The 26,215-nt window shown below is 38.9% G+C and overlaps 1 protein-coding gene across 4 annotated transcripts in view; it reads left to right on the top strand.

Annotated features, from left to right (window-relative positions):
* The window catches only part of TECPR2 (tectonin beta-propeller repeat containing 2), a 57,535-nt gene extending 31,542 nt beyond the window's left edge, over positions 1-25,993 (top strand). For all 4 annotated transcript variants that reach the window (XM_070751893.1, XM_070751899.1, XM_070751892.1 and 1 more), the window contains 6 exons: positions 1,398-1,487; positions 2,535-2,768; positions 8,101-8,249; positions 20,328-20,469; positions 21,230-21,379; positions 23,886-25,993. In XM_070751893.1, the coding sequence (XP_070607994.1) occupies positions 1,398-1,487; positions 2,535-2,768; positions 8,101-8,249; positions 20,328-20,469; positions 21,230-21,379; positions 23,886-24,043 (923 nt within the window). In that variant the 3' untranslated portion in view covers positions 24,044-25,993. The remainder of the gene's footprint in view (positions 1-1,397; positions 1,488-2,534; positions 2,769-8,100; positions 8,250-20,327; positions 20,470-21,229; positions 21,380-23,885) is intronic.
* Positions 25,994-26,215: the final 222 nt, after the last annotated feature.

Here is a 26,215-nt window from a genome sequence, read left to right as displayed (position 1 = left end):
AGTATGACCCAAAACAAGAAATTGGGATGTGTGGAAAGAAAAACTGCCTGATCAGAGTGAAAAATGCTTTTGCTTCTTGCTCCCCTTCCTTCCCCTATCATCAAGATAACCAAAAAAAAAAAAGTGCTATTGCTAACATGTTGTAAGCCGCCCTGAGTCTAAAGAGAAGGGCGGCATAAAAATCAATCAAACAAACAAACAAACAAACAAACAAACAATTGCATATCAAGTAGAAGTACAGTGATACCTTGTCTTACAAACTTAATTGGTTCCGGGATGAGGTTCTTAAGGTGAAAAGTTTGTAAGACGAAACAATGTTTCCCATAGGAATCAATGGAAAAGCGATTAATGCGTGCAAGCCCAAAATTCACCCCTTTTGCCAGCCAAAGCGCCCATTTTTGCGCTGCTGGGATTCCCCTGAGGCTCCCTTCCATGGGAAACCCCACCTCCGGACTCAATGGAAAAGCGATTAATGCGTGCAAGCCCAAAATTCACCCCTTTTGCCAGCCAAAGCACTCGTTTTTGCGATGCTAGGATTCCCCTGCAGCATCGCAAAAACACAGAAGTCCGGAGGTGGGGTTTCCCATGGAGGGGATCCTCAGGGGAATCCCACAGAGCAAAAATGGGTGCTTTGCTGGCAATGGAAGTCCAGAGGCAGGGCATCCCAACGGTGGCGGTGGGTTTGTAAGGTGAAAATAGTTTGTAAGAAGAGGCAAAAAAATCTTAAAACCCGGGTTTGCATCTCGAAAAGTTTGTATGACGAGGCGTTTGTAAGACGAGGTATCACTGTATATTATAAACCAGACTTTGGGGAGTAAATGTCCTATTTTAGATTACCTAAAAAAATCTTAAATGGGTTAGATTTTGATAGGAAACATTAGGAAGGAAAGATTATATAGAAGAAAGTGATGAGTCAAACTGGATTGCAAAGAATATCTTGTTTGGATGTGTAGTGGACAGAGGGAATGACCTTGAAGGACAGGAGGAAGAGCTGCTATCTAAGCAACGGTCAGGTAGGAAGGACATGGACCCGGATCAACAAAAGTAACATGAAAAATGTCTCAGGCAAGTCCTTCCTGGTTCACAAGAGCATAAGGTGAGGGAAGCGAAAGCAGATACAGACTCAAAAGATTCTGTTACAGTAGCTCTTTTATAACATAATCCATAATTTCCATGTGGCCTGTCTTGTTGGGCTACCTCAGTAGGAATGGAATATCTTCACTGAATATTTAATAATTGTCATTATTAGGTCAAAATGAAAATTGAAACCAGCAATATAGAATATGTTCTTCTTTAAAATAAAAATCTAAGGAACAAAAATGTAGTTCATACGTTACTCACTGTACATGGGACAGAGGTTGTTTTTATATAAATTGTTTTCGTGTTTTCTTTTGCAGGTACATATTGGAATAATGTTGTGCCTCGAGGCACTGCTTCAGCTACAAAATGGGCTTTTGTGTTAGCTTCTGCAGCTCCAACAAAAGAAGGTTAAAACAAGTCTTTCCCTCCCTCCCTCCCTCCCTCTCTCCCTCCCTCTGTGTGTGTGTGTGTGTGTGTGTGTGTGTGTGCATAAAATATATTCACGCGGGTCTGCTAAGATAAACATGTAAATTGATCTTTGCTACCATTTTGTTTAACCATAAAATAGTATTAGGACTGGGTAATTTAAAAACTTGTTTAGTTCTAAGTTAATTAATACATAGCAAGAAGAAGGTGAATGCAAAATTGGAAATTCCTACTCAAAGTATGAACTTTTAATTTGCACTGTGATTTAAGAACTTACAAAGGTCATCCTTGCCAGTTCCTTTAAACCATGGATTCACTAGGAATCCATATATTATATTTAATAAATGATCAAGTGAAACTATAGCTTGAGAATTTGTCATTTACTTTTTATATGTCTTACTGTCTACATTTTAATTGCCTAATCCTCACTCATGTTTTATAGATATATTAAATTTTTATATTACTATATTTTTCTCAGTGCTGCATAGCCTAAGATTGTTTTGTTCACATTTAGTGTTAACAGTTTTACTTTAGAACAGTGCCAATGTATTATAGTAATTAACTAATTTCCTGAGTATTAAAAATAAAAAAATGGTTTTATATAAGGTAAACCATGGAATGAAACATTTGTATATATTTTTATAAATTTAAAATCCTCTCTTATGTGATTAACATCAGCAGTTTGTATTGACTCATGCTCTGCTTGTTGGTTTCCTAGAAACATCTAGTTGTATGGAAAAGAGAATCTTAGGATAAAACAGCATACAGTATAGGGTTTTTAAAAATAATGTTTTCTTAGCCTTGATTTTTAAAAAAATGGAATATAGGAATAACTTTAAATCAACTTATAATGTGTTTAAAGATTTCCAAGTATTTGTGAATTAACTACATTATGAAGATAATAATATTAATTATATTAATGCAATCTTAGAATGCAGATTTTGCTTTATGTACAAATATTGATTAATCTTTATAAAGGTTTCTTAAATAAAATTGAGTTTCTAATAAAATCTTTGTCTTTCCATTAGGGAGTTTCTTATGGTTGTCCCAAAGTAGCAAGGACCTATTTTGTGTTAGTGATCAGAATCCTCAGTTCCATCCTTCAACAGTTCAGCTCCCTTCTGATAATGAAATGGTATATTATTCAGCTTGCCGGGATGCAATATGGAGCTTGAATAGTCTGGGACAAGTCTTCATAAGAACACTTTCACCAAATTGCCCAACAGGAATGCATTGGACCAAACTGGACCTTGCTCAATTAGGTAAATCTAATTGTAGCTTTAGAAAATTCTTAGCTGAAATGTAGATAATTAGATTCTTTTGTTTTTGTAGATTTTCACGGGTACAGGTATGAAGGTCTTGGTATATTCGGGTTTCTTCCTGTGTAAATTTTAGAGATTCCTGGTAACGTTTCCACAAGGTTCCACTCGTCATCTTCAGGCTGGTGCTTTCGGGTTTATGCTAGGATGATTCTTTTCTCTATATAATTGAAAAGAGTTCACACACAGAATTGCTCTGATGTAATGATAATAATTTAAATTGCTGTGAGTAAAATAGGAGAAAGATGTGTCAGATATGTTATGTTTGCCATGAGATTTTGCCAATTTTGGGGGTTTTTTTGCTTCCACACATGTGCGGAAGCTAAGAAATCGCTGGAAATAGGTGAAATCCCGTGCGTGAGAGCATCCTTACACGAGATTTTGCTTGCTGCACATGCGCAGAAGCAAAATCCCGTGCCAATGGGCACATGCACACACGCTGGGCACCCATGCAGCCACGACAATCCTGGGAAGCGTACCAGTAGTGGCCAGTAAGTACAACTCCCGTGTGAGGCCAACCCTGTAGGCTCTGATCGGCTGCTGGGAAGTATGACACATTTGATTTGATTTGATTTGATTTGATTTGATTTGAATGCCGCCCCTCTCCGTAGACTCGGGCCGGCTCACAACAATAACAAGAACAATGTAAGAACAAATCTAATAATTTAAAAAACACTAAAAACCCCATTTTTAAAAACAAACACACACACAAACATTCCTGGGACCTAACCGGTCGCTGGGATTCGTGCGGCAGAAGGCGGTCCCGGAGGTATTCTGGTCCGATGCCATGAAGGGCTTATTATTTTGGTATCTTTTTTCAGTGGACTCTTCTCTTTGTCACCATCTGTTTCCCTGCCGTTAGTAGCCATTAATCACCAAAACAGCCAAAAGTGCAGGTGGAGACATTTCAAAATCCCAGTTGCACACTGGAGCGAATCAGTGGGAAAGCCCTGAAATGTAGAGAATCCCTGTTACCTGTTACTTAGTAGAGCGATAATGCAGGAATAACACTGTCAAACAAATAAAGGTCCTGGATATCATTTTCCTAGGATTCTATCTCTAACACAGCAAGGTGTTTAATCATCACTGATTCAAGAAGAATCATCAAGCATCATAGTTCATTTAAATATTGATATTCACTGCACAGCATAGTCTCTGTGGTTGCTATCATTTTATATAAAAGATGACCATTACCTTTTTTTTCTGAAAAAGTTTTCTAGTTTAATACCAAGAAAACGTTTCTGCTTAAATTGCATTAAGCATTACAATGGATTTTGAAATTTCAACTTTGTTCTTCATGTACTTGAATAGTCATCATAGCATGTGACTTAAATAAACTTGCTCTGTTATATTCAGAATTTCTGCAATAAAGTCAAATGGACTTTGACAATGTGATGGCTAACAGAAACATATGATTATCCAGATGAATAATTCACATCATTTTTTGTAAGAGAAACACCAATACTGGAGTGAGAATAGAAGCTGAAAATACAATAAGTGTATATTTGGACATCAAATTGTGTTGTGCATGTAAAAAATTGTCAAATTATGCAGAGGAGGTGGTATGTGACTCGGTTCCAAAAATCCCAGCACTTATTAGATTAAAACCATCAGCTGACCATCAAGCAATGAAGTAATTTTTAATAGCTCTACTGAAAGTTAGATCAACACAAAATTTATCCTAATGTTTTCAAATTATTTTTGACTCATTAGGTGTTGTGTAACAATATTGAAACAAAGGCAGAATTTAAGAGTTTATAAAGAAATAAGCGAAGGTTTCATATCCTTTTGATTTTATTTGAATCCAGTTTTGATAAATTGTTTTTAAGACTTTAGCCATGTAGTTAGAATATTTCATTCTCCCACTTAGTTGTTTTATGTGGCACTCTTCTTTCCTTGGTCTAATATACAGTATACAGTACATACATATACATATATACCCCCTTCCCAAGAATAGGCAATTCATTCACATTTTGTTTCATGATGAGTTTTTTGTGTCTTTCTTCCCAGATTACATGACCTTTTCTTTCAGAAATTTTCTTTCATCCATAGGTAGATAGTTTTGGGGGGGGGGGGGGGGAGGAAGAGAGGGAGAGTGATGTGTAGGTAGTCCTCAGCCTACAACCACAATTAAGCCAGGAATCTCAATCATTGAATGCAATAGTTGTTATATCAGATATCTGACTGAGGATAAAGTTGCTTTGCTCAACATTTTTTTTCCCTTTTTAAGTACAATGTGCTCTTTTTAAAAAAGTAATGTGATCGTGATAGAAAATTATAATGTTATTTTTGTGTCCAAAATTTGTGGTCCCCAAAATGTGGGGATACTGTGTTAATTTTCAACTGGAATATATTGAAATGTAATTTTATCTCCCTCTTTCTTCTCATTCCTTTTGAAAGATCATTTTGAAACTTTTTTCCTCACATCATTGGATGTTTCAAGATGTTTCTAGATGTCTTTTATGAAACAATATATTTTGTCTGTTCCTCAGGACTGTTTGTCTCAGAAACCAGGGCCAGTTTTGTGTCACAATCTTAAAATTCTGTAGTGACCAAACATTTGACTCCTACCCATAAGATGTATAGAAATAAATTAGGGCAAATACTTAGCAGAAGATCTGTAAAAGACATTGCTTTGTTCATGCTGCCAAATCAGGTCATTTTGGTTGTTTGCAAGGTGATGCTGAAGATATTGTGGTCTCACCTGTTCACAGTCACATATAGATTGTTTCACAATCTTGACATTTTTAACTCTGCTGGATGGGGAGTCCACACACCTTAAAGATGCCAAGGTTGAGAAACACTAACCTAGAGGAATTCTTGCCATTTGTTTTGGGTAGAGCTTGTTTAGCTTCATAGTTGAGCTTCATTGGGTTTTTTTGTAAGAAACTGAATGTCTTCAAAATCTCCATTTAGTAAGCTGTCTCTTCTTATAATTTGATGCTGTTTTTGACATAATACATAAAATGGAGTTGAGGCAAGTAAGGCATCGTCTATGGCAGTCATACTTTTCTGTCAGCTCAAACATCGCTGGGTAGCATTTAACTCAGTGGTTAGGGAAAAGCCATTAATGTGGGATTTCATTTCCTGTATACTGCCATATTTGAAAAGGTTATGCGAATTATTGCTTAAATTTCTTAAAAATGAATAGTTCCATTTCTTAAAAATGAATGCAATACTTATGGCTTTTAAAGAACAAAGAATCACACAAGCTGACACTTCTAAAAAAAAGTATTTGGTTATTGGAAGACAGACGAACAACTGGGCAGAGTTATTTGCCATCATTATGTTTTCTATTTCAATCTTAGAGAAAGCAGCAAAATGTTGCTACAACTGTTTTAATGAAACTAAAAATGCAGTACATGCCCTGTGAATCATATAGCTCTCTATGATAAATGTTTCTTATTAGCTTAGTATACTGGAAATGAAAAAGTAACTAATCTTGAGATATTATCTCATAGATCTCATTAGCAGCCATTATTTGCTAGCAACATTTGGAATGTGAAACATTAAAATGTATTTATAGACTTTGTAAGCTTAGCTGTTTTCCAGAGGGAGTTCACTTGAGTTCATGTGAAAACTTGTATCTCATAATTATGCAACAAATTGTGTTCCTTTACACTGCATGTTCTCGTATAAGATGTGGAAACAGGAGTTTCTACATTAAAAGGACATGTGGATAATAGACCCGGAAGTCACATACTGTATTTTTCGGAGTATATTTGCATCAAAGTATAAGACACACTTTCGTTTGGAGGGAGGAAAACAAGGAAAAAAATTCTGCCTCTGCCTCCCAGCAAACAGCACAGATGATATACACTATTTGCTGTGTATTTATGGGCATGTATGCCTGACCCATAGAAATAGCAAAAGATTGGAGAAATTTACATTATAGTAGTATATTAATGCCAGAAAGTTTTCTTAAATGTAGTCACACTAACTCCTCCCAACTATTTAAATAGATCTACTCTAAACATGACTAAGTCAGGGTTTAACTCAGCTGCCTTATCTTAATATTAAACAGGACACTGTTACATTTCAGATTATACATGTACAGATGCTGTTAAAATGGATATGGCTTTCTTAATGTATATATTATTCTCTGCTATTTAAAAGAAGATACAATAGCACTGGGCCTCTTCAGATCAAGCATTTTTTTTTAAAAAAAAAAGCTGCTTCATTTTGTCAAGTTGTCTAGATAACTTAATAATAAAGCAGTATTTAAAAAATAAGTCTATTAATTTGAACATTCTATAGACATTTATAGTTATTGACTTACCTTCTTGCATCCAGTTTCAGCAGTCTGATTAGCACAAGAAAATAAAATTCTGCCTCTGCCTCTCCCTCCCAGCAATTTGCTTCCTTGCAACTTTAATTTCACTTTCAATTTCAGCATATGGCCTGCCTTCAGCCTCAATCAGCTGAGGGTCAGGAAACTGATAATCACTTGCTTGACTTAACAGGCTCTGTTCTGTTTTGTGCAAGGAGGTAAATTGCTAGGAGGCAGAGGCCAAACGGGGGGGGGGGTGGCTGGGGGGGGGCTACATTTGGTGTATAAGACACACCCAAGTTTTCACCCTCTTTTTGAGGGCAAAATTTGCTTTCTAATTGCATTGGAATTAAGGTTGCAAAGGTAATCTGAAATGGAATATAAGCTATTATTGGCTGTGAAAGAGAATTTCATGTGAGAATTCCTCTGCAAGTATATACACCTCTTTAGTAAAGTAATTCCCCCCCTCCTCCCTCCAGGTTCTGTATATTGAAAGAATGCCGAAAAAGGGCAAAGGGGTTCATTCTAGATCAGTGTTTCCCAACCTTGGCAACTTGAAGATATCTGGACTTCAACTCCCAGAATTCCCCAGCCAGCGAATGCTGCCTGGGGAATTCTGGGAGTTGAAGTCCAAATATCTTCAAGTTGCCAAGGTTGGGAAACACTGTTCTAGATAATTCAGTATAGGAGTGTCCAACATTGGGCCTGGTAGGCACATTTGGCATTTTGAGAGCACATTAGAAGCACTGGTGATAAGGACTTGTTTGCTTACTAAGTTTGATGTCCAAATTATTTTTGATGAAAGGAAAAGTGTGCTTAGATCTCATTTTTTCATTGTATGTTACATGACCATAGGATACTGGAGAAGAGTATTTTATCTCCATTCACCTGAAATTATTAGTCTGGGGCAGGGCAGAATTCAGTAATCATGTAGGTTAAGTTTAACTGGTGTCATAAATCACAGTTGAAGAGGCTAACTAACTAAAATCCCCCATTTCTATTTAGGTGCTGTGAAACTTATAAGCTTAGCATGTGGAAATCAGCACATCTGGGCCTGTGACAGCAGTGGTGGGATTTATTTCCGAGTTGGAACTCAGCCTCTGAATCCAAATTTGATGCTGCCTGCATGGATAATGATTGAGCCACCCATCCAGGTAAAAAACCACTTTTCTTTTAACTTTCAACCAGTTGGTTTTATTTATTTATTCAATTTTATTTATTCAATTTTTATGCCGCCCTTCTCCTTAGACTCAGGGCGGCTTACAACATGTTAGCAATATCACTTCTTAACAGAGCCAGGCTATTGCCCCCACAATCCGGGTCCTCATTTTACCCACCTTGGAAGGATGGAAGGCTGAGTCAACCTTGAGCCGGTAATGAGATCTGAACCGCTAACCTTCAGATCTACAGTCAGCTTCAGTGGCCTGCATTTTTTCAGTTAGGAATCTAAAGCTATTAAAGAAGATTAAAGCTGTGAACTTAGAAATTCTGTTGAATAGGTACACTTTCAGAATGAAATTGGGTTGGAACATTTAGTGTGATGTTCTTCTTGACTTTCACATGTGATTTCAAGAAGTCCAAGTATATTCATATATTTGTGACTTACATGTTGAAGAATAAAATGCTTCAAGGATGTGAAATGGAAACATAGAAACATAGAAGACTGACGGCAGAAAAAGACCTCATGGTCCATCTAGTCTGCCCTTATACTATTTCCTGTATTTTATCTTAGGATGGATATATGTTTATCCCAGGCATGTTTAAATTCAGTTACTGTGGATTTACCAACCACGTCTGCTGGAAGTTTGTTCCAAGGATCTACTACTCTTTCAGTAAAATAATATTTTCTCATGTTTCCTTTGATCATTCCCCCAACTAACTTCAGATTGTGTCCTCTTGTTCTTGTGTTGTGGTTTGTGAATGCTCTGGTTTGCATATGAAAATTTGATAATTGTTTACATTTGTTTTTTAAACAAGTCTGGTGATGGGAATGCAACACAGATTGTGACATAATAACAACTGAGGTTATATTTCTTGAAGCCTGGCCATCAATAGTCATTTTCTGTTTAAAATTGCTAATACAGAATACGTTCAAGGCAATATAAAACAATGAAAAAGAAAATACCAAGCAGACCTGCTGATATAACTGCCGCTGATTAAAGTACTTGAAACATTATCCAGTCCCTGAAGCCTGAGTTTTTCCTAATGCCTAAATCATCAATAACACCGTTTCTCTTTGGCATGACTCCTCATAGCAGCTACAGGGATAATGGCTCCCTCTTCTCTCCTTTTCCCTGCCTCTGAGCCCCCTAGAGTTTTCATACAACAAAATCAAGCTACACTATTGAAGCCATTTCAATAACAGGTTCTCTTATGTCATCATTTATTTCGTTCTGCATATGTCAGGATCAGCAGCTGCTATTCACCACAGAGGTAAGCAGGTAGAAAAACAGAAGGGGAATATTAATTTCCACTTTGCATCTTACTATGGTGATTAACATCCTGCTGTTCCCCCATACTGAAGAAGGGAAACAAGCAGTGACAAAAGCAACCAAGTTCTGACTTAAAGGCATAACTTGGTTCATAGTGGTTTTATTTGTTTTATCTTGTTAGCGCATGAGTTGAATCAGTAGCATATAAACCCAATAAATGAATAAGCTTTTGCTTTCTTACCAATTAGCAACATAAAGCAGATTAAACAAATCTCAGTGAACAATTTATATAATTGTATATCAAACTATATAAATGATTTATATTTGTATATAAAACTATATAAATGTTAAATGTTTTTTTAGCTGGAATTTTAAAATTAAGGGAGACTAGGATGGTCCCATTTCGGCCTTGTTCTGGCCTCATCAGCTAGCCACACCCTTCCTTACTGGGATTCGATCTGGTGGACTCTGCCTTGTAAGGCAGAGAATTAGCAGTTGAGCTATCAGACCTGATCCCTTCCAGCTCTGTACCAGGGAGGGGCTATATGGTGGGTTTTTTTGGGGTTTTTTAATGTCGGATCACCCTGGTATATTGAAGGAACGTCACAGCTCCTTTTTGCCTCTAAGCCCAACCCAGGACCATTTCAAGGCAGTTAATTTATTTATAGCCGACAATACATACATACAGAATATAGTTGTCGGCTATAAATAAATTAACTCCCTTGAAATGGTCCTGGGTTGGGCCTAGAGGCAAAAAGGAGCTGTGACGTTCCTTCAATATACCAGGGTGATCCGACATAAAAAAACAAACAAACATATAACTATATAAATGTTTATATAATAACCCCTGGTGTTATTCCATGCAAATTTGAAAATGCAACATTATCTTGCCTAAATAAATAATGTGCTAAAATTTCCTAGCTTTAATCTACTGTACTGAACCATTTATGGTACATTGAAAGTCGATTATTTTGATTGAGATTATGTTGTATCATATTCACAGTGATGGAGATGAAGTGCAGATAGAGTCTAGGATTTCTTTGAAATATGGAGCTCTGCAAGTATAATTTTCCCCATTTGACATATTTCCTAACTTACAAATCAATTTGCCAATGAAATGCTACATTTTCTTACTCATCTTACACTCCAAAATTATGTTCTGCTGGCCATGCTGATACAAATCATAAATGTGCAACCTATCGGTAGTGTAACCTTGCTTAAATTTTCTCAAGTTTCTTACCTCTGCTGGTGAATCTGACTTGGGGAATAATTGGTAATCAAATGGAGGCTCATTACTAAAGAATGTGATCTGCTTTCTTCATTGGTTCTTTTGGTGATTATGGTATGGCTCTGGCTTTCTCCCATATGAAAACAAATATATCCTGCTTGAATTGTTCATAAACTGAGAACAGTATATGTCATACAGGGAGTAACTAGGATATTAAAAAGTTTTTATGACACTATAAGCCTGTTCTGTTTTTCTTAAAATTGTCTTAAAATTACAAGCAAGCAGGCTTTTACTTTATGTGAGCTGCACATTTTAAAATTACTGAACTCTTTTTTCTATACCAGCTTTCAAAAATCTCAAAGCATAACCAATTATTATCTGTGCTAAAATTCAGATCCATTTTATTTTTATAATTTAGCACTATATACTGAAGTTTTACAGAAATTCCTGGGATTTATAAATTAAGCCTGTTTTCTTTTTTCCTTTTAGAAATGCAAGTACTTTATGGCTATAATAGCAGAGGAATTTTTATTTTCTTATTAATAATTACTATATAACACTGTTTAGAACTGTAGAGTTCTAAATCCAGTCAATATCATTTGTAAAATATCACATCATTACAGTGATCCCTCGATTATCGCGAGGGTTCCGTTCCAAGACCCCTTGCGATAATCGATTTTTCGCGATGTAGGGTTGCGGAAGTAAAAACACCATCTGCGCATGCGCGCCCTTTTTCCATGGCCGCGCATGCGCAGATGGTGGAGTTTGCGTGGGCGGCGGGGAAACCCCGGTCTTCGTCTGCTCGCTGCTGCTGCGGCCGCCCAGCAGCTGATCTGCTCGGCGGCAGCAGCGAGGAGCCGAATTGGGCTTTCCCCTTTGCGTGGGCGGCGGGGAAACCCCGGTCTTCGTCTGCTCGCTGCTGCTGCGGCCGCCCAGCAGCTGATCTGCTCGGCGGCAGCAGCAGCGAGCAGACGAAGACCGGGGTTTTCCCGCCGCCCACGCAAAGGGGAAAGCCCGGCTCCTCGCTGATGCCCCCGCTCGCCCGCCCGCCCGCCAGCAAGAGGGGGAGAGATAGAGAAAGAGAGAGAAGGAAAGAAAGAGATGAGAGAGGGAGGAAGAGAGTGTGAGAGAGGAAGAAGCAAGATAGAGAAAGAGAGAGAGAAAGAAAGATGAGAAAGGAAGGAAGAGAGTGACGTCATCGGGTGGGAAAAATCGTGATATAGCGTTTCGCGAAGATCGAGATCGCGAAAATCGAGGGATCACTGTATTGATCATTTATCTTGTGCTTAAAGCATTTCAATAATATATACTATATACACTTCATAATTTTAAATTAATATAGAGTTCATTAGGGTGAAGTCATTTAAAATGACTTAAATGTTAATCAGAATAAAACCTTATATCATTTTCTCTCCCTTCCCTTCTCATACCTTTACTCCCCCCCCCTCACCAAAATGTTCAGACTTTTGAAGGGACCTTCCTGTAGTATATAAAATATAGACTTGGGTAGGAAAACCAATGTCTCTCCCCAATTTAAGTCTTAAAATCCAAAAAAGCAATTTAAACAACTTTCGAGCTATTTCAGCAATCTAGACCATGCTATATTACACTGGAGCTCAGGGAATTCTTTTGAACAGACAGGTTTTTCAAGAGATGCAGAGATTATTTTAACTCAAATTCTAAGCTCCTTTTATCCGTCAGTGTTGGCTTAATCAGAAAATGATACACTATTGAATACTACATTATAGTATTATATGATGATCTCTACTGCTCTATGAAGGGGTTAATTGGGTAGTCTTAAGCAATAGAAGCCTTCAGCTCCTTATTGCCTAGAGCTAAATTTTTCAACATAATATCTTATTATTTTAGTATTATAAATATTAACAAATGAATTGATAATTACAATAGTTAAGGCATTAGCCTAGAAACTGGGAGACTGTTAAGGCCCATCTTAGACACAAAGCCAGCTGAGTCACATACATTCTTAGCCCTAGGTAGGATTTATATTTGCCTAAAACTGCACGGACATGTTCTGGGGCTAAAAATTGAAACAGAATCTCTCATTATTGAAGAACTATTATAAATAGAATAGAATAGAATAGAATAGAATTTTTATTGGCCAAGTGTGATTGGACACACAAGGAATTTGTCTTGGTGCATATGCTCTCAACGTACATAAAATAAAATATACATTTGTCAAGAATCATGTGGTACAACACTTAATGATTGTCATAGGGGTCAAATAAGCAACGAAGAAGCAATATTAATAAAAATCTTAGGATATACGCAACAAGTTACAGTCATACAGTCAACATGGGAGGAAATGGGTGATAGGAATGATGAGAAAAACTAGTAGAATAGAAGTGCAGATTTAGTAGAAAGTCTGACAGTGTTGAGGGAATTATTTGTTTAGTAGAGTGATGGCGTTCGGGGAAAAAACTGTTCTTGTGTCTAGTTGTCTTGGTGTGCAGTGCTCTGTAGCGACGTTTTGAGGGTAGGAGTTGAAACAATTTGTGTCCAGGATGTGAGGGGTCAGTAAATATTTTCACTGCCTCTTTTTGACTCGTGCAGTATACAGGTCCTCAATGGAAGGCAGATTGGCAGCAATTGTTTTTTCTGCAGTTCTGATTATCCTCTGAAGTCTGTGTCGGTCCTGTTGGGTTGCAGCACCAAACCAGACAGTTATAGAGGTGCAGATGACAGACACAATGATTCCTCTGTAGAACTGAATCAGCAGCTCCTTGGGCAGTTTGAGCTTCCTGAGCTGGCGCAGAAATAACAAATAACAAATGATTTGGCAATTAGAGCCACTGGGATGTAAGAGCTTTTCTTTGCTGAAAGTGAGGGCAATCCCAGCATTAAAACAAGAGAAAGATGATTGTTAATAAAACACTTGTTACTTTGTTTATGGAGAAGGGATAAATGATACTGTTTTCAATGTGGGAGTTCCCTTCCCTTCTCCATATGTCTCAGTATATGAACATGAAGGCCATCATTTATTTGCACAGGCAAGAAAACCTTAAGCAGGGAAAAAGAAAACTGACATGATTTATTGTCAGCCTCGTTATGTTTCATCTCTCGACTACGCTTCCACTGTCAGACTGTCATAAGTAACAGGGGGAGGGGTATGGGGAATTTGGGAGGGGAAAGTTTCTGGAGGGCCCTGATAACTTTCGTTTCTCTGGCAAAGGCCAGGATGAGTTTCTATTTCCTTGAGAAGAGGTGAAAATAAAAGTCTGTTAGAAGCTGCATTCCATAAGTATGATGCGGGTGTGTGTGTGAAGATGTGTCCATCTGACAAAGACCAACAATGGGGATTGACTATTTCCCAAAGGGGGGGGGGGGCAAGTGGGATTTTTTGATATGGGCAACTATCACGGCTTTTTCTTCAGTCTTTGCTTAGGTTTTGATGCTTTCAGTTTGGATTTGAGTAAAATTCACTTTTGAAGTTCAAACTGGACTCTGAGTTTTATTTTCCTTAAATTCTGATTGAAGCCCTCCTGACATATACTCTGAGAATAATCTTTTGACAGTCTGGAACCAAATCTCAGAGACTGCTGAAGTAAACAGGAGTATTTAAGTGGACAGGCTATATCATATCTTTCATATTCAAGATTTTTAAAGACCTGATGATGTTTGTGTTAACAATTCTGTTGTTGAAGCATGCCATTGGTATAAATAGTTGTTCTCCCACAGTCTCCTAAAACAATCTGTCTAAAAAGGGCAAATGCACCAACCTATGATTTTAGGATAAATGGAAGAACTCGTTTGTTTGTTTGCTTTTTGTAAATAATGTAGAAAGGTTAGATTAATGGCTTCATGCCCTAGAATAGAGCATAGATCTATAAAAAAGTTTTAAGATGACATGCATGTGTCAGTGAGAGCACATGTCCAGAGTAAATTTTCCTTAGGGCACCCGAGTTCTACTTTGAAAATGAAGTATGTAAAATGAGATTGCAGGATAAGGTCATTGAAGGGGATATTGTCATTACAACAGCAATTGGCCAGTATCCTGGAAGTATGATGAAGTTGCAAATTTTATTTTTATAAAGTGAAACTTCACTACGTTTAGCAGCTGGTTTTTCTCTTACTCATTTTATCTTGTACTTAATTTCCTACTTACTATATTTATATATGTCACTAATCCCTGCTATTAATTTTTTATTGGAATAACAATTTAGCTTGCTTTTCCTTAAACATAATCCCAAAATGTGGTAATAAAACCGAACAATTGAACCACTGAAATTTTAAAAAAATACAACATTTCAAAACCTACAGGACCAAACAGGATCAAAACAATTGGAATATGCTAAGTAATTATTTATTTATTAATTTATTAATCAGATTTAAATGCCAGCCATTTCTGAAGACTCGGGGCGGCTTACAACATATAAAAAACAAATTAATTAAATTTGGTTTAGTATGTTTATACAACATATAAAATCCAATTAATTAAAGTTAAAATCTAAAAGTCTGAAAACCAATTAAAATATATTCATGTCTGTTCAGTCAACAAACTCACCATACATTCATCGGCCAGGGGGTAGTGTCTAATGACCCCAAGCCTGGTGGCATAGATGAGTCTTTAGACTCTTACGAAAGGCAAGGATGGTGGGGGCAGTACGAATCTCCAGTGGGAGCTGATTCCAGAGGGCCCGGACCCCACAGAGAAGGCTCTTCCCCTGGGTCCTGCCAAGTGACATTGTCTAGTTGATGGGACCTATAGAAGGTGACTCTGTGGGACCTAACCGGTCGCTGGGATTCATGCGACAGGAATATAATACATTACATACATTATACCTGGTGTCAATAATGTAGTATAAGTTCTGCAACATCAATCAATAGATCTTTAGTTGTACTAAAAGCTAACTAACTTAGTGCTAGCCATAATTAAAGAAACAATTCCATCATTGGTGTGTTTACATCAAGAATGGCTCTGGTTGCCACATAGCAAATGGATGATAAATAGCAATAGCATTTAGACCTATATACTGCATCACAGTGCTTTACAGCCCTCTCTAAGCGGTTTACAGAGAGTAAGCATATTGCCCCCAACAATCTGGGTCCTCATTTTACCAACCTTGGAAGGATGGAAGACTGAGTCAACCCTGGGCCTACTGAGAATCCATCTGCCAAACTGCTGGCAGCCAGAGATCAGCAGAACTAGCTTGCAGTACTGCACCACGAGGTAGTGCATTACAAGATGCACCACCTCGGTGGTGCTGTATGTGGACGCTGTACAAGAATCCTACATTTTCTACATTTCTTAGGTTTTGACCATTAGTAGCTCAGATTCTTGTAGAGAGCTTAAGCTTTCAATACATCTTTATATTCCTGATTTTCCTGTCTTGACACCAGGCACACCAAAATCTCTCTCTCTGTCTCCCTCTCTCCCTCCCTCCCTCTCCCTCTCTCTCTATCCCTCTCCCTCTCTTTCCTCCTCTGTCTTCCTCTCCTTTCCCCCCTCTCTCTCACACACAGAGAGGCTTATTAATGTCAGGCTTCATGGTCTTCAGTATTGATATTCATAACATAGTAAAATAACTTATGTATAGATTTTTATGCAAATCTTATTTAAGCGAGGCCATGATTAAATGAAGAACATGTTAAGGGGAGGTACACAACATGTAGCTCAGAGCTGTTTATGCACATCAATTGCTGCAACCCTCCCCCCGCTTCTCAATAGCAGAGAATGGTTAATTTTAGTGGGATGCATCTGAGTAGCAGATCTCCCCCAGTAGTCCAAAATTGCAGCACTAAAATCTTGACTATTTTAATCCTGAAAGTTAGTGGCACTAATTTTAGCTGTTTAAATATGGGAATGTAAGAAATGCTTCCCAGGGGGTTACAGTTCCCATTCTTGCTCTTAATGTTGTCCTCAAAACGGATCCAAAATTACCACATTCCAGTGATCCCATATGCAGAGGAATGCATTGCAGCCTCCATTCAAAAAATTGCTGACGTTTGTTTGTGCTTCATGGGTGAAATAATAATGTTATTTCTTTCTACTAAAGAGGAGAAAATTTGAATAGACAGGCACGAGTAGTAAACTCCAAGAAGGAGACTGTAAATAGATACAGACTTCAGAGGATAATTAGAACTGCAGAAAAAACAATTGCTACCAACTTGCCTTCCATTGAGAAACTGTATACGGCACGAGTCAAAAAGAGGGCTGTGAAAATATTTACAGAACCTCACATCCTGGACACAAACTTCTTCAACTCCTACCTTCAAAACGAGGCCATAGAGCACTGTATACCAGAACAACTAGACACAAGAACAGGGTTTTTTTCCTGAAAGCCATCACCGCTAAACAAATAATTCCCTTAACGCTGTCAAACCTTTTTCTAAGTCTGCACTACTATTAATCTTCTCATCCTTCCTATCACCCATCTCTTTCTACAAATGACTGTAACTGTAACTTTGTTGCTTGTATCCTTACGATTTATCTTGACTGGTTTCTAATATGATTTGATTGCTGGACTGTCGTGTTGTACCTTATAATTCTAGACAAACTGATCTTTTCTTGTACAGTATATATACTGAGATCATATGCACCAAGACAAATTCCGTGTGTGTGTGTGTGTGTGTGTGTGTGTGTGTAAAATAAAATTCTATTCTATGCTATTCTGTTCTATAATCTTGGCAGTTGAACTTCTGCTTATGTGGCTTTCATCCATGTTCTCAGTTATAAAAGAGAGATTAAGTTGTTTTGTGATTAAAAGAAAGGATTAAATAGGCTGCCTACTTTTCTCCCCCTTTAAAGCTCCTCTGCTTTTTAAAAATAGGGATTAGCTATTTGGAAACAGAATTTAAGTGATAATGTAGAATTAATCAGAACTTGAATTTAAGAGTAACTAGAAAATCAGGTACCATTTAAATAATTCTGCTTTTAATGTTATTCCCTTTGTTATCATTTATAATAAATAAATAAGGTTTAAGGTAGCTTTATGGATCGCAGTAAATGAAAAACACTGAGTGGTGATGGTGAGTGATAAAGAATACTGGAAATCCAGACTTTCAGATCCGGACGGTCAGATCAAGTTACAGTGATCCCCCGGTTATTGCATCCCCGACCATTGCGAACAGGGTAATTTGCGATTTTTCAACCCGGAAGTCAAAACACCATCTGCGCATGCGTGCCCTTTTTTCTATGGGCACGCATGCATAGATGGCGCCCGGCAGATCAGCTGCTGGGCGGCTTCCCTGGGTCTTCCCCCTCTTGCTGGCGGGAGGGCGAGCAGCGGGCATCAGCAAGGAGTTTCCCCACCGCCCACGCAAACTCCTCGCTGCCGCCCGCCCTTCGCCCGCCCACGCCGTTCATTCTCGCCGTTTTCGAGCTGAGTCCTGAAGCGAATTCGCTTCAGGACTCAGCTCGAAAGCGGCGAGAGCGAGCGCGGACAAGCCGTTCGCTGGCGCTGGCTCTCGCCGCTTTCGAGCTGAGTCCTGAAGCGAATTCGCTTCAGGACTCAGCTCGAAAGCGGCGAGAGCGAGCGCGGACAAGCCGTTCGCTGGCGCTGGCTCTCGCCGCTTTCGAGCTGAGTCCTGAAGCGAATTCGCTTCAGGACTCAGCTCGAAAGCGGCGAGAGCGAGCGCGGACAAGCCGTTCGCTGGCGCTGGCTCTCGCCGCTTTCGAGCTGAGTCCTGAAGCGAATTCGCTTCAGGACTCAGCTCGAAAGCGGCGAGAGCCAGCGCCAGCGAACGGCTTGTCCGCCGCCTGCCTGCCCGCTAGCGAGGAGCCGAAGATTGGGGGCGGCGCGGCTGTTTTAAAACGTCGCCGCCGGCATGGGGGGCTTGCCAGCACCCCCCGGGCCCCCAACCCGGGTTTGGGGGGCTGCTAGGAAGCCCCCCATGCCGGCGGCGACGTTTTAAAACAGCCGCGCCGCCCCCAATCTTCGGCTCCTCGCTAGCGCTGCGGAAGTTAAAAACACCATCTGCACATGCGCAGATGGTGTTTTTACTTCCACAGCGCTACTTCGCGAAAACCCGCTCGTTGCGGGGGGTCCTGGAACGGAACCCTCGCAACGAGCGGGGGATCACTGTATACGTTTTTATCTCTGCTAGAATATAATTAGAGAGCCAGTTGAGTTTGGTATAGTGATTAAAAGTGCCAGGCCAGAAACTGGGGGAATATGAGTTCTAGTCTTGGGTATAAAGCTAGTTAGGGACAGTCATGTTATCTTTCATCCCTGGGGGGGGGGGCATAAAAATGGTGTCAGGCTTACCTTCAGACTCGGAAGTCTCAGTTGAATAGAGTTCATGAAAGCTTGTGTGCCCTTTTCAGGTTTCCTGTGCAAAATAGTAATGCAGAAACAAAAAGGCAAGAAAGACTAATCCAGTCAGAACATTATGGAACTCTGCATACCATTGAAGGCATTATAAATATAATGTCATGAATAAAAGCATGGAACCTTCTTGAACAATTTTCCTGGTTGGTTTTCTGATAAAATGAACATGCAAATGAAAATTACCGGTATGTTCCAGCAATGCTGGACTATACCAGGAAGGTCTCCATAAGTCTAAAAAGGTGATTTATACAATAGCATGCATCAAATAATTTGCAAAAGTTACAAAAATAGCATCTTAAAAATAGGGATTCCATAAATTGTGGTAGAAATTTTTTTAATCAGCTTAAATGGGCAGTATTAAAACCTCAGAAAAGGAATTCTAAATTTTGAAAGATTTTGAAGATTGAAGGAACTACTTAAAATTCAAGCAATATCTTTAGAAATAGATAGGTAAAAACATTGGATTAGCAAAATGGAGCAATAGGTGGTCTAGACGGCTAGATTTAATAATATGTTAAAGGACAGAGCTGATTTTATGCTAACATTTTATGGATATATTCTTAGTTTCTACAGATGTTATTCAGGTACACATTATCCTGTTCATTCATTCATTCATTTATATCACTAGGTATGAAATATACTGCTCAAAAAATAAAGGGAACACTCAAATAAAACATCCTAGATCTGAATGAATGAAATATTCTCATTGAATACTTCGTTCTGTACAAAGTTGAATGTGCACAATAGCATGTGAAATTGATCGTCAGTATTGCTTCCTAAGTGGACAGTTTGATTTCAGACGTTTGATTTACTTGGAGTTCTATTGTGTTATTTAAGTGTTCCCTTTATTTTTTTGAGCACTGTATGTTTAACTGCTATATTTTGGGTTGCATTTTATGGCTGTATTCTCATAAATGTTTGTAGATATTAAAAAAACCCTTAAGTAATATAACTTGCACAAAAATTGTGATCGATGCTTTGAAACCTTGATTTCCCTAAACATAGTTTTATTTTGTGACCAGTTAAAAAGTTCTAATAATTTTCTCCTCTTTTACCATCTGTGCATGCTTATTGGTGGAGGGATGAAATTGAATGTACTGAAATTGTATTGATATTCATGGGGAATATGTAGACATATCACTACTTATTTCAGTGATGTTGACATTTTCTTTTTCTAGAATTGACTAATTTGATCAGTGGTTTCTCCGCTTATTTATTTTTCCTCCCTTTGCCAATTCACAAAATAGGATTGGTAACATCAAACAATATGTTTCACTTTTGTAGGCAGCCGGAGTCCACTTGATGAGGGTGTACTCTAGTCCTAATGATCAGAGTCTGTGGGCCATTGACAACAAATGCAATGTTCATGTGCGCACTGGGATTACAGAAGAAATGCCAGTAGGCACAAATTGGGACCAGGTTCCAGGTAAGATTACTTAACAACTACATGCTTTGGTGGTAACTTGAGTACAGGTAGTCCTCAACTTATGACCTCAGTTGAGCCCAACCTTTCTGATATTAAGTGAGAGATTTGTTAAGTGAATTTTACCCCATTTACGGCCTTTCTTGCCACAATTGTTAAGTGAATCCTTGCAGCCGATAAGTTAATAACCTGATTGTTAAGTGAATCTGGCTTCCCCACTGACTTTGTTTTTGAGAAGGTTGCAAAAGGTGATCACATGACATTGGGACGCAGCAACAGTCATAAATATGAACCAGTTGCCAACCATCTGAATTTTGCAGGAATGCTACAAAGGTGGTAACACTGAAAAACACTCATAAGTCACGTGTTTCAATGCCATTGTAACTTTGAATAGTCACTAAATGAACTGTTGTAAATCAAAGACTACATGTATTGCCAATGCTTGGACCCATCTTAATTAATTTACTTAAATCTTTGTAACACATTTTATCTGATTATGCAACAAAATGTCCTCCATCTTCCAACATCCTAAATTGTGACACTCATCACAAGATGTTGTGAGGCCCAGTAAATTAAAAAGGAATAAATGAACTCAAATATTTCGTGAAATGTACATACAGTTCTTAACTGTGAAGATTTTTTTTAAAATGTATGAAGCTACCCTTTTTCTTGTGTTTTTATGCTTTGTTTTCGTTTATTCTAATCATATGTTTCTTCTGAATGCAATTTGGATAGTATTCACCTCAAACATCTTGGCTTTTAGGGCTTCAGGCAGGTGAGCTAGTAATAAGCATGAAGACTGTATGGGCACGTTGTCCAAATGGAGATGTAGCACGTCGATATGGCATCACAGATAAAAATCCTGCAGGCGATTACTGGAAGAAGATTCCAGGAAATGTTTCTTGTTTGGCAGGTGAGTATCTCTCCCCCCCCCTCCATTAACATGTTATTTGGGAGATTATAGCAGGAATTCTGTTTATTCAAGATCAGAAAGCTAAAATATACTAGCAGTTCTAATCCGTTTGATCTTAATTTCACCCACCTCCATTCTACATTTAGATTTTAAGTCCCTCAAACAGCCTTAAAGAGACCTTATTTACGGTAATTGTTTTGATCTCCATTTGGAATAACAAACTGCCATTGGCTTAACTCCTTACTGTAGAGCCCATGAGCCATGCACTACCAAGACAAATCATGTAAAGGTATCAGCATACACACAAAGTGATAAGCAAATTCTGTTCTAACAACTACTTTCAACTAAATCATTGGACTATTTATGTTTTCTGGGTTTTTTTAAAATTTAGACGAAGTTGGAAAGAAAATGAGAATGAGTTTCTTTCTCCAAACATTGTTGACAATTTAATTTATTATTATTATTTAATTGCACACTCAGTCAGATTTTTAGATTGAATTTGGCATTTTTATCCATCTTTCCAATCCTTCCCAAGGACCTGAAATAGACAGATGTTGTTGTTTACTGGTATTAAAGATATCATCACAGAATGTAAGCTGTTCAAAGTACAGCAGCTGCCTTTTGTAATTGATCGTGGGGATTTGCCAATGCCAATGGTATCCAAGTAATACTCCATTGTTATTGTTTATTGCAAAGACATTAAATCAAATATTAAATATTGTTTATTGCAAAGACATTAAATGCACTGGCTGCCGGTCAGTTTCCGGTCACAATTCAAAGTGTTGGTTATAACCTATACAGTGATCCCTCGATTTTCGCGGGGGTTACGTTCCAAGACCTCCCGCGAAAATCGAGATGGTGGAGGCGGGGAGCGACGAAAGTGCGGAAGCCGACAAAGATTGCTTTGAATGTCGGCTGCCCCCGCCCTCCCAGCACCCGCTCGCCCGCCGTTCGCCGCTCACCCAGCCGCTCTCTCTCTCGCCGCTCGCCCGTTTGCTTGCCCGGCCGCTTGCTCGCTCGCCACTCACCCATTCGCTCGCCCGGCCGCTTGCTCGCTGCTCGCCCGGCCACCGGCTGCTCGCTGCTCGCCCGGCCACCCGCCGCTCGCTCGCTGCTCGCCCGGCCACCCGCCGCTCGCTCGCTGCTCGCCCGGCCACCCGCCGCTCGCTCGCTGCTCGCCCGGCCACCCGCCGCTCGCTCGCTGCTCGCCCGGCCACCCGCCGCTCGCTCGCTGCTCGCCCGGCCACCCGCCGCTCGCTCGCTGCTCGCCCGGCCACCCGCCGCTCGCTCGCTGCTCGCCCGGCCACCCGCCGCTCGCTCGCTGCTCGCCCGGCCACCCGCCGCTCGCTGCTCGCCCGGCCACCCGCCGCTCGCCCGCCCTTCGCCCGGCCACCCGCCGCTCGCCCGCCCTTCGCCCGCCCTTCGCCCGGCCACCCGCCGTTCGCCCGGCCGCTCGAGAGCAAGAGGGGAAGAGATAGAGAAAGAGAGAGAAGGAAAGAGAGAGAAGGAAAGAAAGAAAGAGATGAGAGAGGGAGGAAGAGAGTGTGAGAGAGGAAGAAAGAGAGAGAGAGAAGAGTGGAAGGAAGAGAGAGAGAAATGATAGAAAAAAGGGGAGAAAAAAAGAGAAATGAGAAAATGATTGAAGCAGAGAATGGCAGGAAAGAAAGAGAAAGAGACAGAGAAGTGACTCTTGGTGATGACGTATGACGTCATCGGGTGGGAAAAACCGTGGTATAGCAAAAAAACCGTGGTGTATTTTTTAATTAATATTTTTTGAAAAACCGTGGTATAGCGTTTCGCGAAAATCGAGACCGCGAAAATCGAGGGATCACTGTAAAGCCCTACATGGCATCGGACCAGAATATCTCCGAGACAGCTTCCTGTCACACAAATCCCAGCGGCCGATTAGGTCCCACAGAGTTGGCCTTCTCCGGGTCCCGTCGACCAAACAATGTCGGCTGGCGGGACCCAGGGGAAGAGCCTTCTCTGTGGCGGCCCCAGCCCTCTGGAATCAACTCCCTCCAGAGATTCGAACAACCCCCACCCTCCTCACCTTCCATAAAATGCTGAAGACCCACTTTTGTCGCCAGGCGTGGGGATAATTACCATTCCCCCCCCCCTTTTTATTATGTTTTTGGCCTTACTGTATGATAGATTAGATTGAATGTGTATGATTGCATCATTAGGGATTTTATTATGTTATTAATGCTTTCTTAAATTGATTTAATTTTTATTATTGGATTTGTAATGTATTGTATTACGGTTATGCTGTGAGCCGCCCCAAGTCTTCGGAGAAGGGCGGCATACAAATCTAATAAACTATAAACTATAATTATAACTACTATGAGAAAAATGAACGCTGACCACAAATCCTGTTGATTTCAATGGCCATATTCTTAAGTATAATTCAGCCTTATATTTTTCTGGTTGGAGGTAAGCTACATTTCTTGAGTCATGGTTCTTCTGTGCTGTATACTAAAACTAATTTTCTGTTATTGTTTTCCAGTTACACCTCTAGATGAACTATGGGCAATTGGTTCTTCAGGAAATCTCATCCATCGTCTCACAAAGACATTCCAGCATTCTTGCAACATGCAGAAACACAGTGATGCTTCTATATCGTTTCACTCTGATGATTTTGAGGATGAGTGGGAAGTGATATAAAATGAATAACAGTAAATAAGTAAGAACACATCCTTGGGAATCCTGTCACTTGGGAAATGCCAAGCTTTTGAAGCCACAAACATTTTATAACATTACCTTTTTGAGGCATAGGAGACTAATTTATACAGTAGTCCTCAAATTGTTTAGTGAAATGTCTTGTTCAGTATATCTCAGGTGAGGCAGGCAATGCAGCTTAAAGAAATTGTGAACTTGTCTTTATTCTAGAAATTGTACTTTGACCATAATGTATCAATTTAACCTCATTAACAGCAAAATGAATTTGCTGTAGCATGCAAGCTAATGTCTGTATTATATAGGAAGAACTTCTGTTACATTACCTATTTCTCAGCTGCTGGAAAAGATTTAGTTTTCATTTTGGACATTAATCTCTTAGGAAAAATGGGTATGCCTTTAAAGGAATAAAATACTGTAATTTCTTTAGTGGAAAGAGCTGCACAGTTTAGTGCTCAGATTAAAGTTTCATTATCAGAGCTCTACTGAGTTTTTTGCTCTGATTAACTGGGCTAAAAGCATTAGTTTCCTTTATTCTTTTCTAACTTTGAGTCTCTTGTGAATTGAGATTATTACTGTCCAAATTCCCAGCCATGTGAAACATTTTGATTGAGAAGTGTGGACATTTTGGTTGTAAGGTATCTTGGAGGGCTTTTGGTTAAGGGAGATTGCCTTACATGTTTTACTAAACAATTTAGGCTATTGTTCCACAGATGCCTATGCGAGCTAAACACAATATTATAAGTCATTTCAATAAAATGAGAGTGGCTCTGTGGGTGAGATTCAGTACCATATTTAGCCTGACAGAATTAAGCCTGCGTTCAGAGTAGATTCTGTATTTCCTTTTGTACCATAATTTATAATCAAATCTAAATATAGTACTAAAGAAGCTTATCCCAAAAGAAAGGTTGTGGTACTCATCAGGATTTATCTTTATAATAGGAAACTTTAGCTACATTAGCTAAATCTTGCAATGTCTTATATTTAAAATGTTTACAGCAGAGATGCTTAAATGTATAATTTACTGATCACTGCAGCTTATGTATCATAATTATCAAATTTCTTAAGAACACTATAAAACAAAATATAATCCCAATAGTTTTCATTTATAATACTTTTTAATATGTATGTATGTATATTTATTTGAGACCTGACTATTTGAAGCAACTATTATTGAATCTGCAAATGAGCTAACTGAAGTGATGCTGGATGAACCTGGGTGGAGATAATGAGATTTTTTTTCTTTCATTCTAAAACTACCCGATACAATCTTGTATTAGTGGATTTTCTGCATAAGAACTAATTTTGGCACCATAGACATACTTGTCAGCAGTAGCATTTGTATGATCAATGCTATGTTAATGGTTGATTCTTTTATTTTGGACTGGCCAAGTGGCTACATTTGTTTTATTCTGAGATCTCATCTATTTGAGTCAACCTCTGAGGGGTTTTATAACTAACTAGCTGACCATCTACCCCTAGTTCAATTGGCATATTACTTTGGAAGTATTTTGACAACTGGAATTCCAATGAAATCACTTCTCTAAAGTCCAGACATTTTGAGCAAATGGAGTGGCCCCACGATGCACTTCTGGCCAAATATTTATATTCTAATTACGGGGGGAAAATGACGCACTTGCATTTGTGTGTACCCAAAAATATGTATGAATGTTTGCATGTATATAAACACAATAACACTTTTAAAAATGCTCCCCACTTTCATTAATTACTTAGTTTTGGAGTTTGTTTATATGGTGCATAAGTGTGATTGGCTTCATTCATAAATTTGATTTGGTGTAGACAACTCTTCTAAGACCAATGAGTTATTTTGTATCTTCTAACAGTCTGAAATGTTTATAGTTTCACTTCCATAGACTTGTAGTTTTTTCCCCATAAGCTTTCAGATAAGTGCAATAAACTAGATTTTTTTCTTAAAAAGTGTTTTTGTTTTGATATTTAAATTTGGTATATTTATTTATGAAATATATAGGCTACCCCAATCTATTATGTTTCAGAGTAAAACTATCCTAAGTTGGTTTTATGGAGGTATATAATAAAGATTTTGATAAAATTAATGAAACTTCCAAGAAAACCTTACTGTTTCTTTTTCTAGGTCCCAGAAATCCAGGTTTTGAGCTAATAATACTATTTGGCTGGAAA

Source organism: Erythrolamprus reginae, chromosome 1 (assembly GCF_031021105.1).
Source record: "Erythrolamprus reginae isolate rEryReg1 chromosome 1, rEryReg1.hap1, whole genome shotgun sequence".
Lineage (NCBI taxonomy): Eukaryota > Metazoa > Chordata > Lepidosauria > Squamata > Dipsadidae > Erythrolamprus > Erythrolamprus reginae.
Note: the sequence above shows the minus strand (reverse complement) of the source record. Positions and strands in the feature narration are given on the sequence as shown.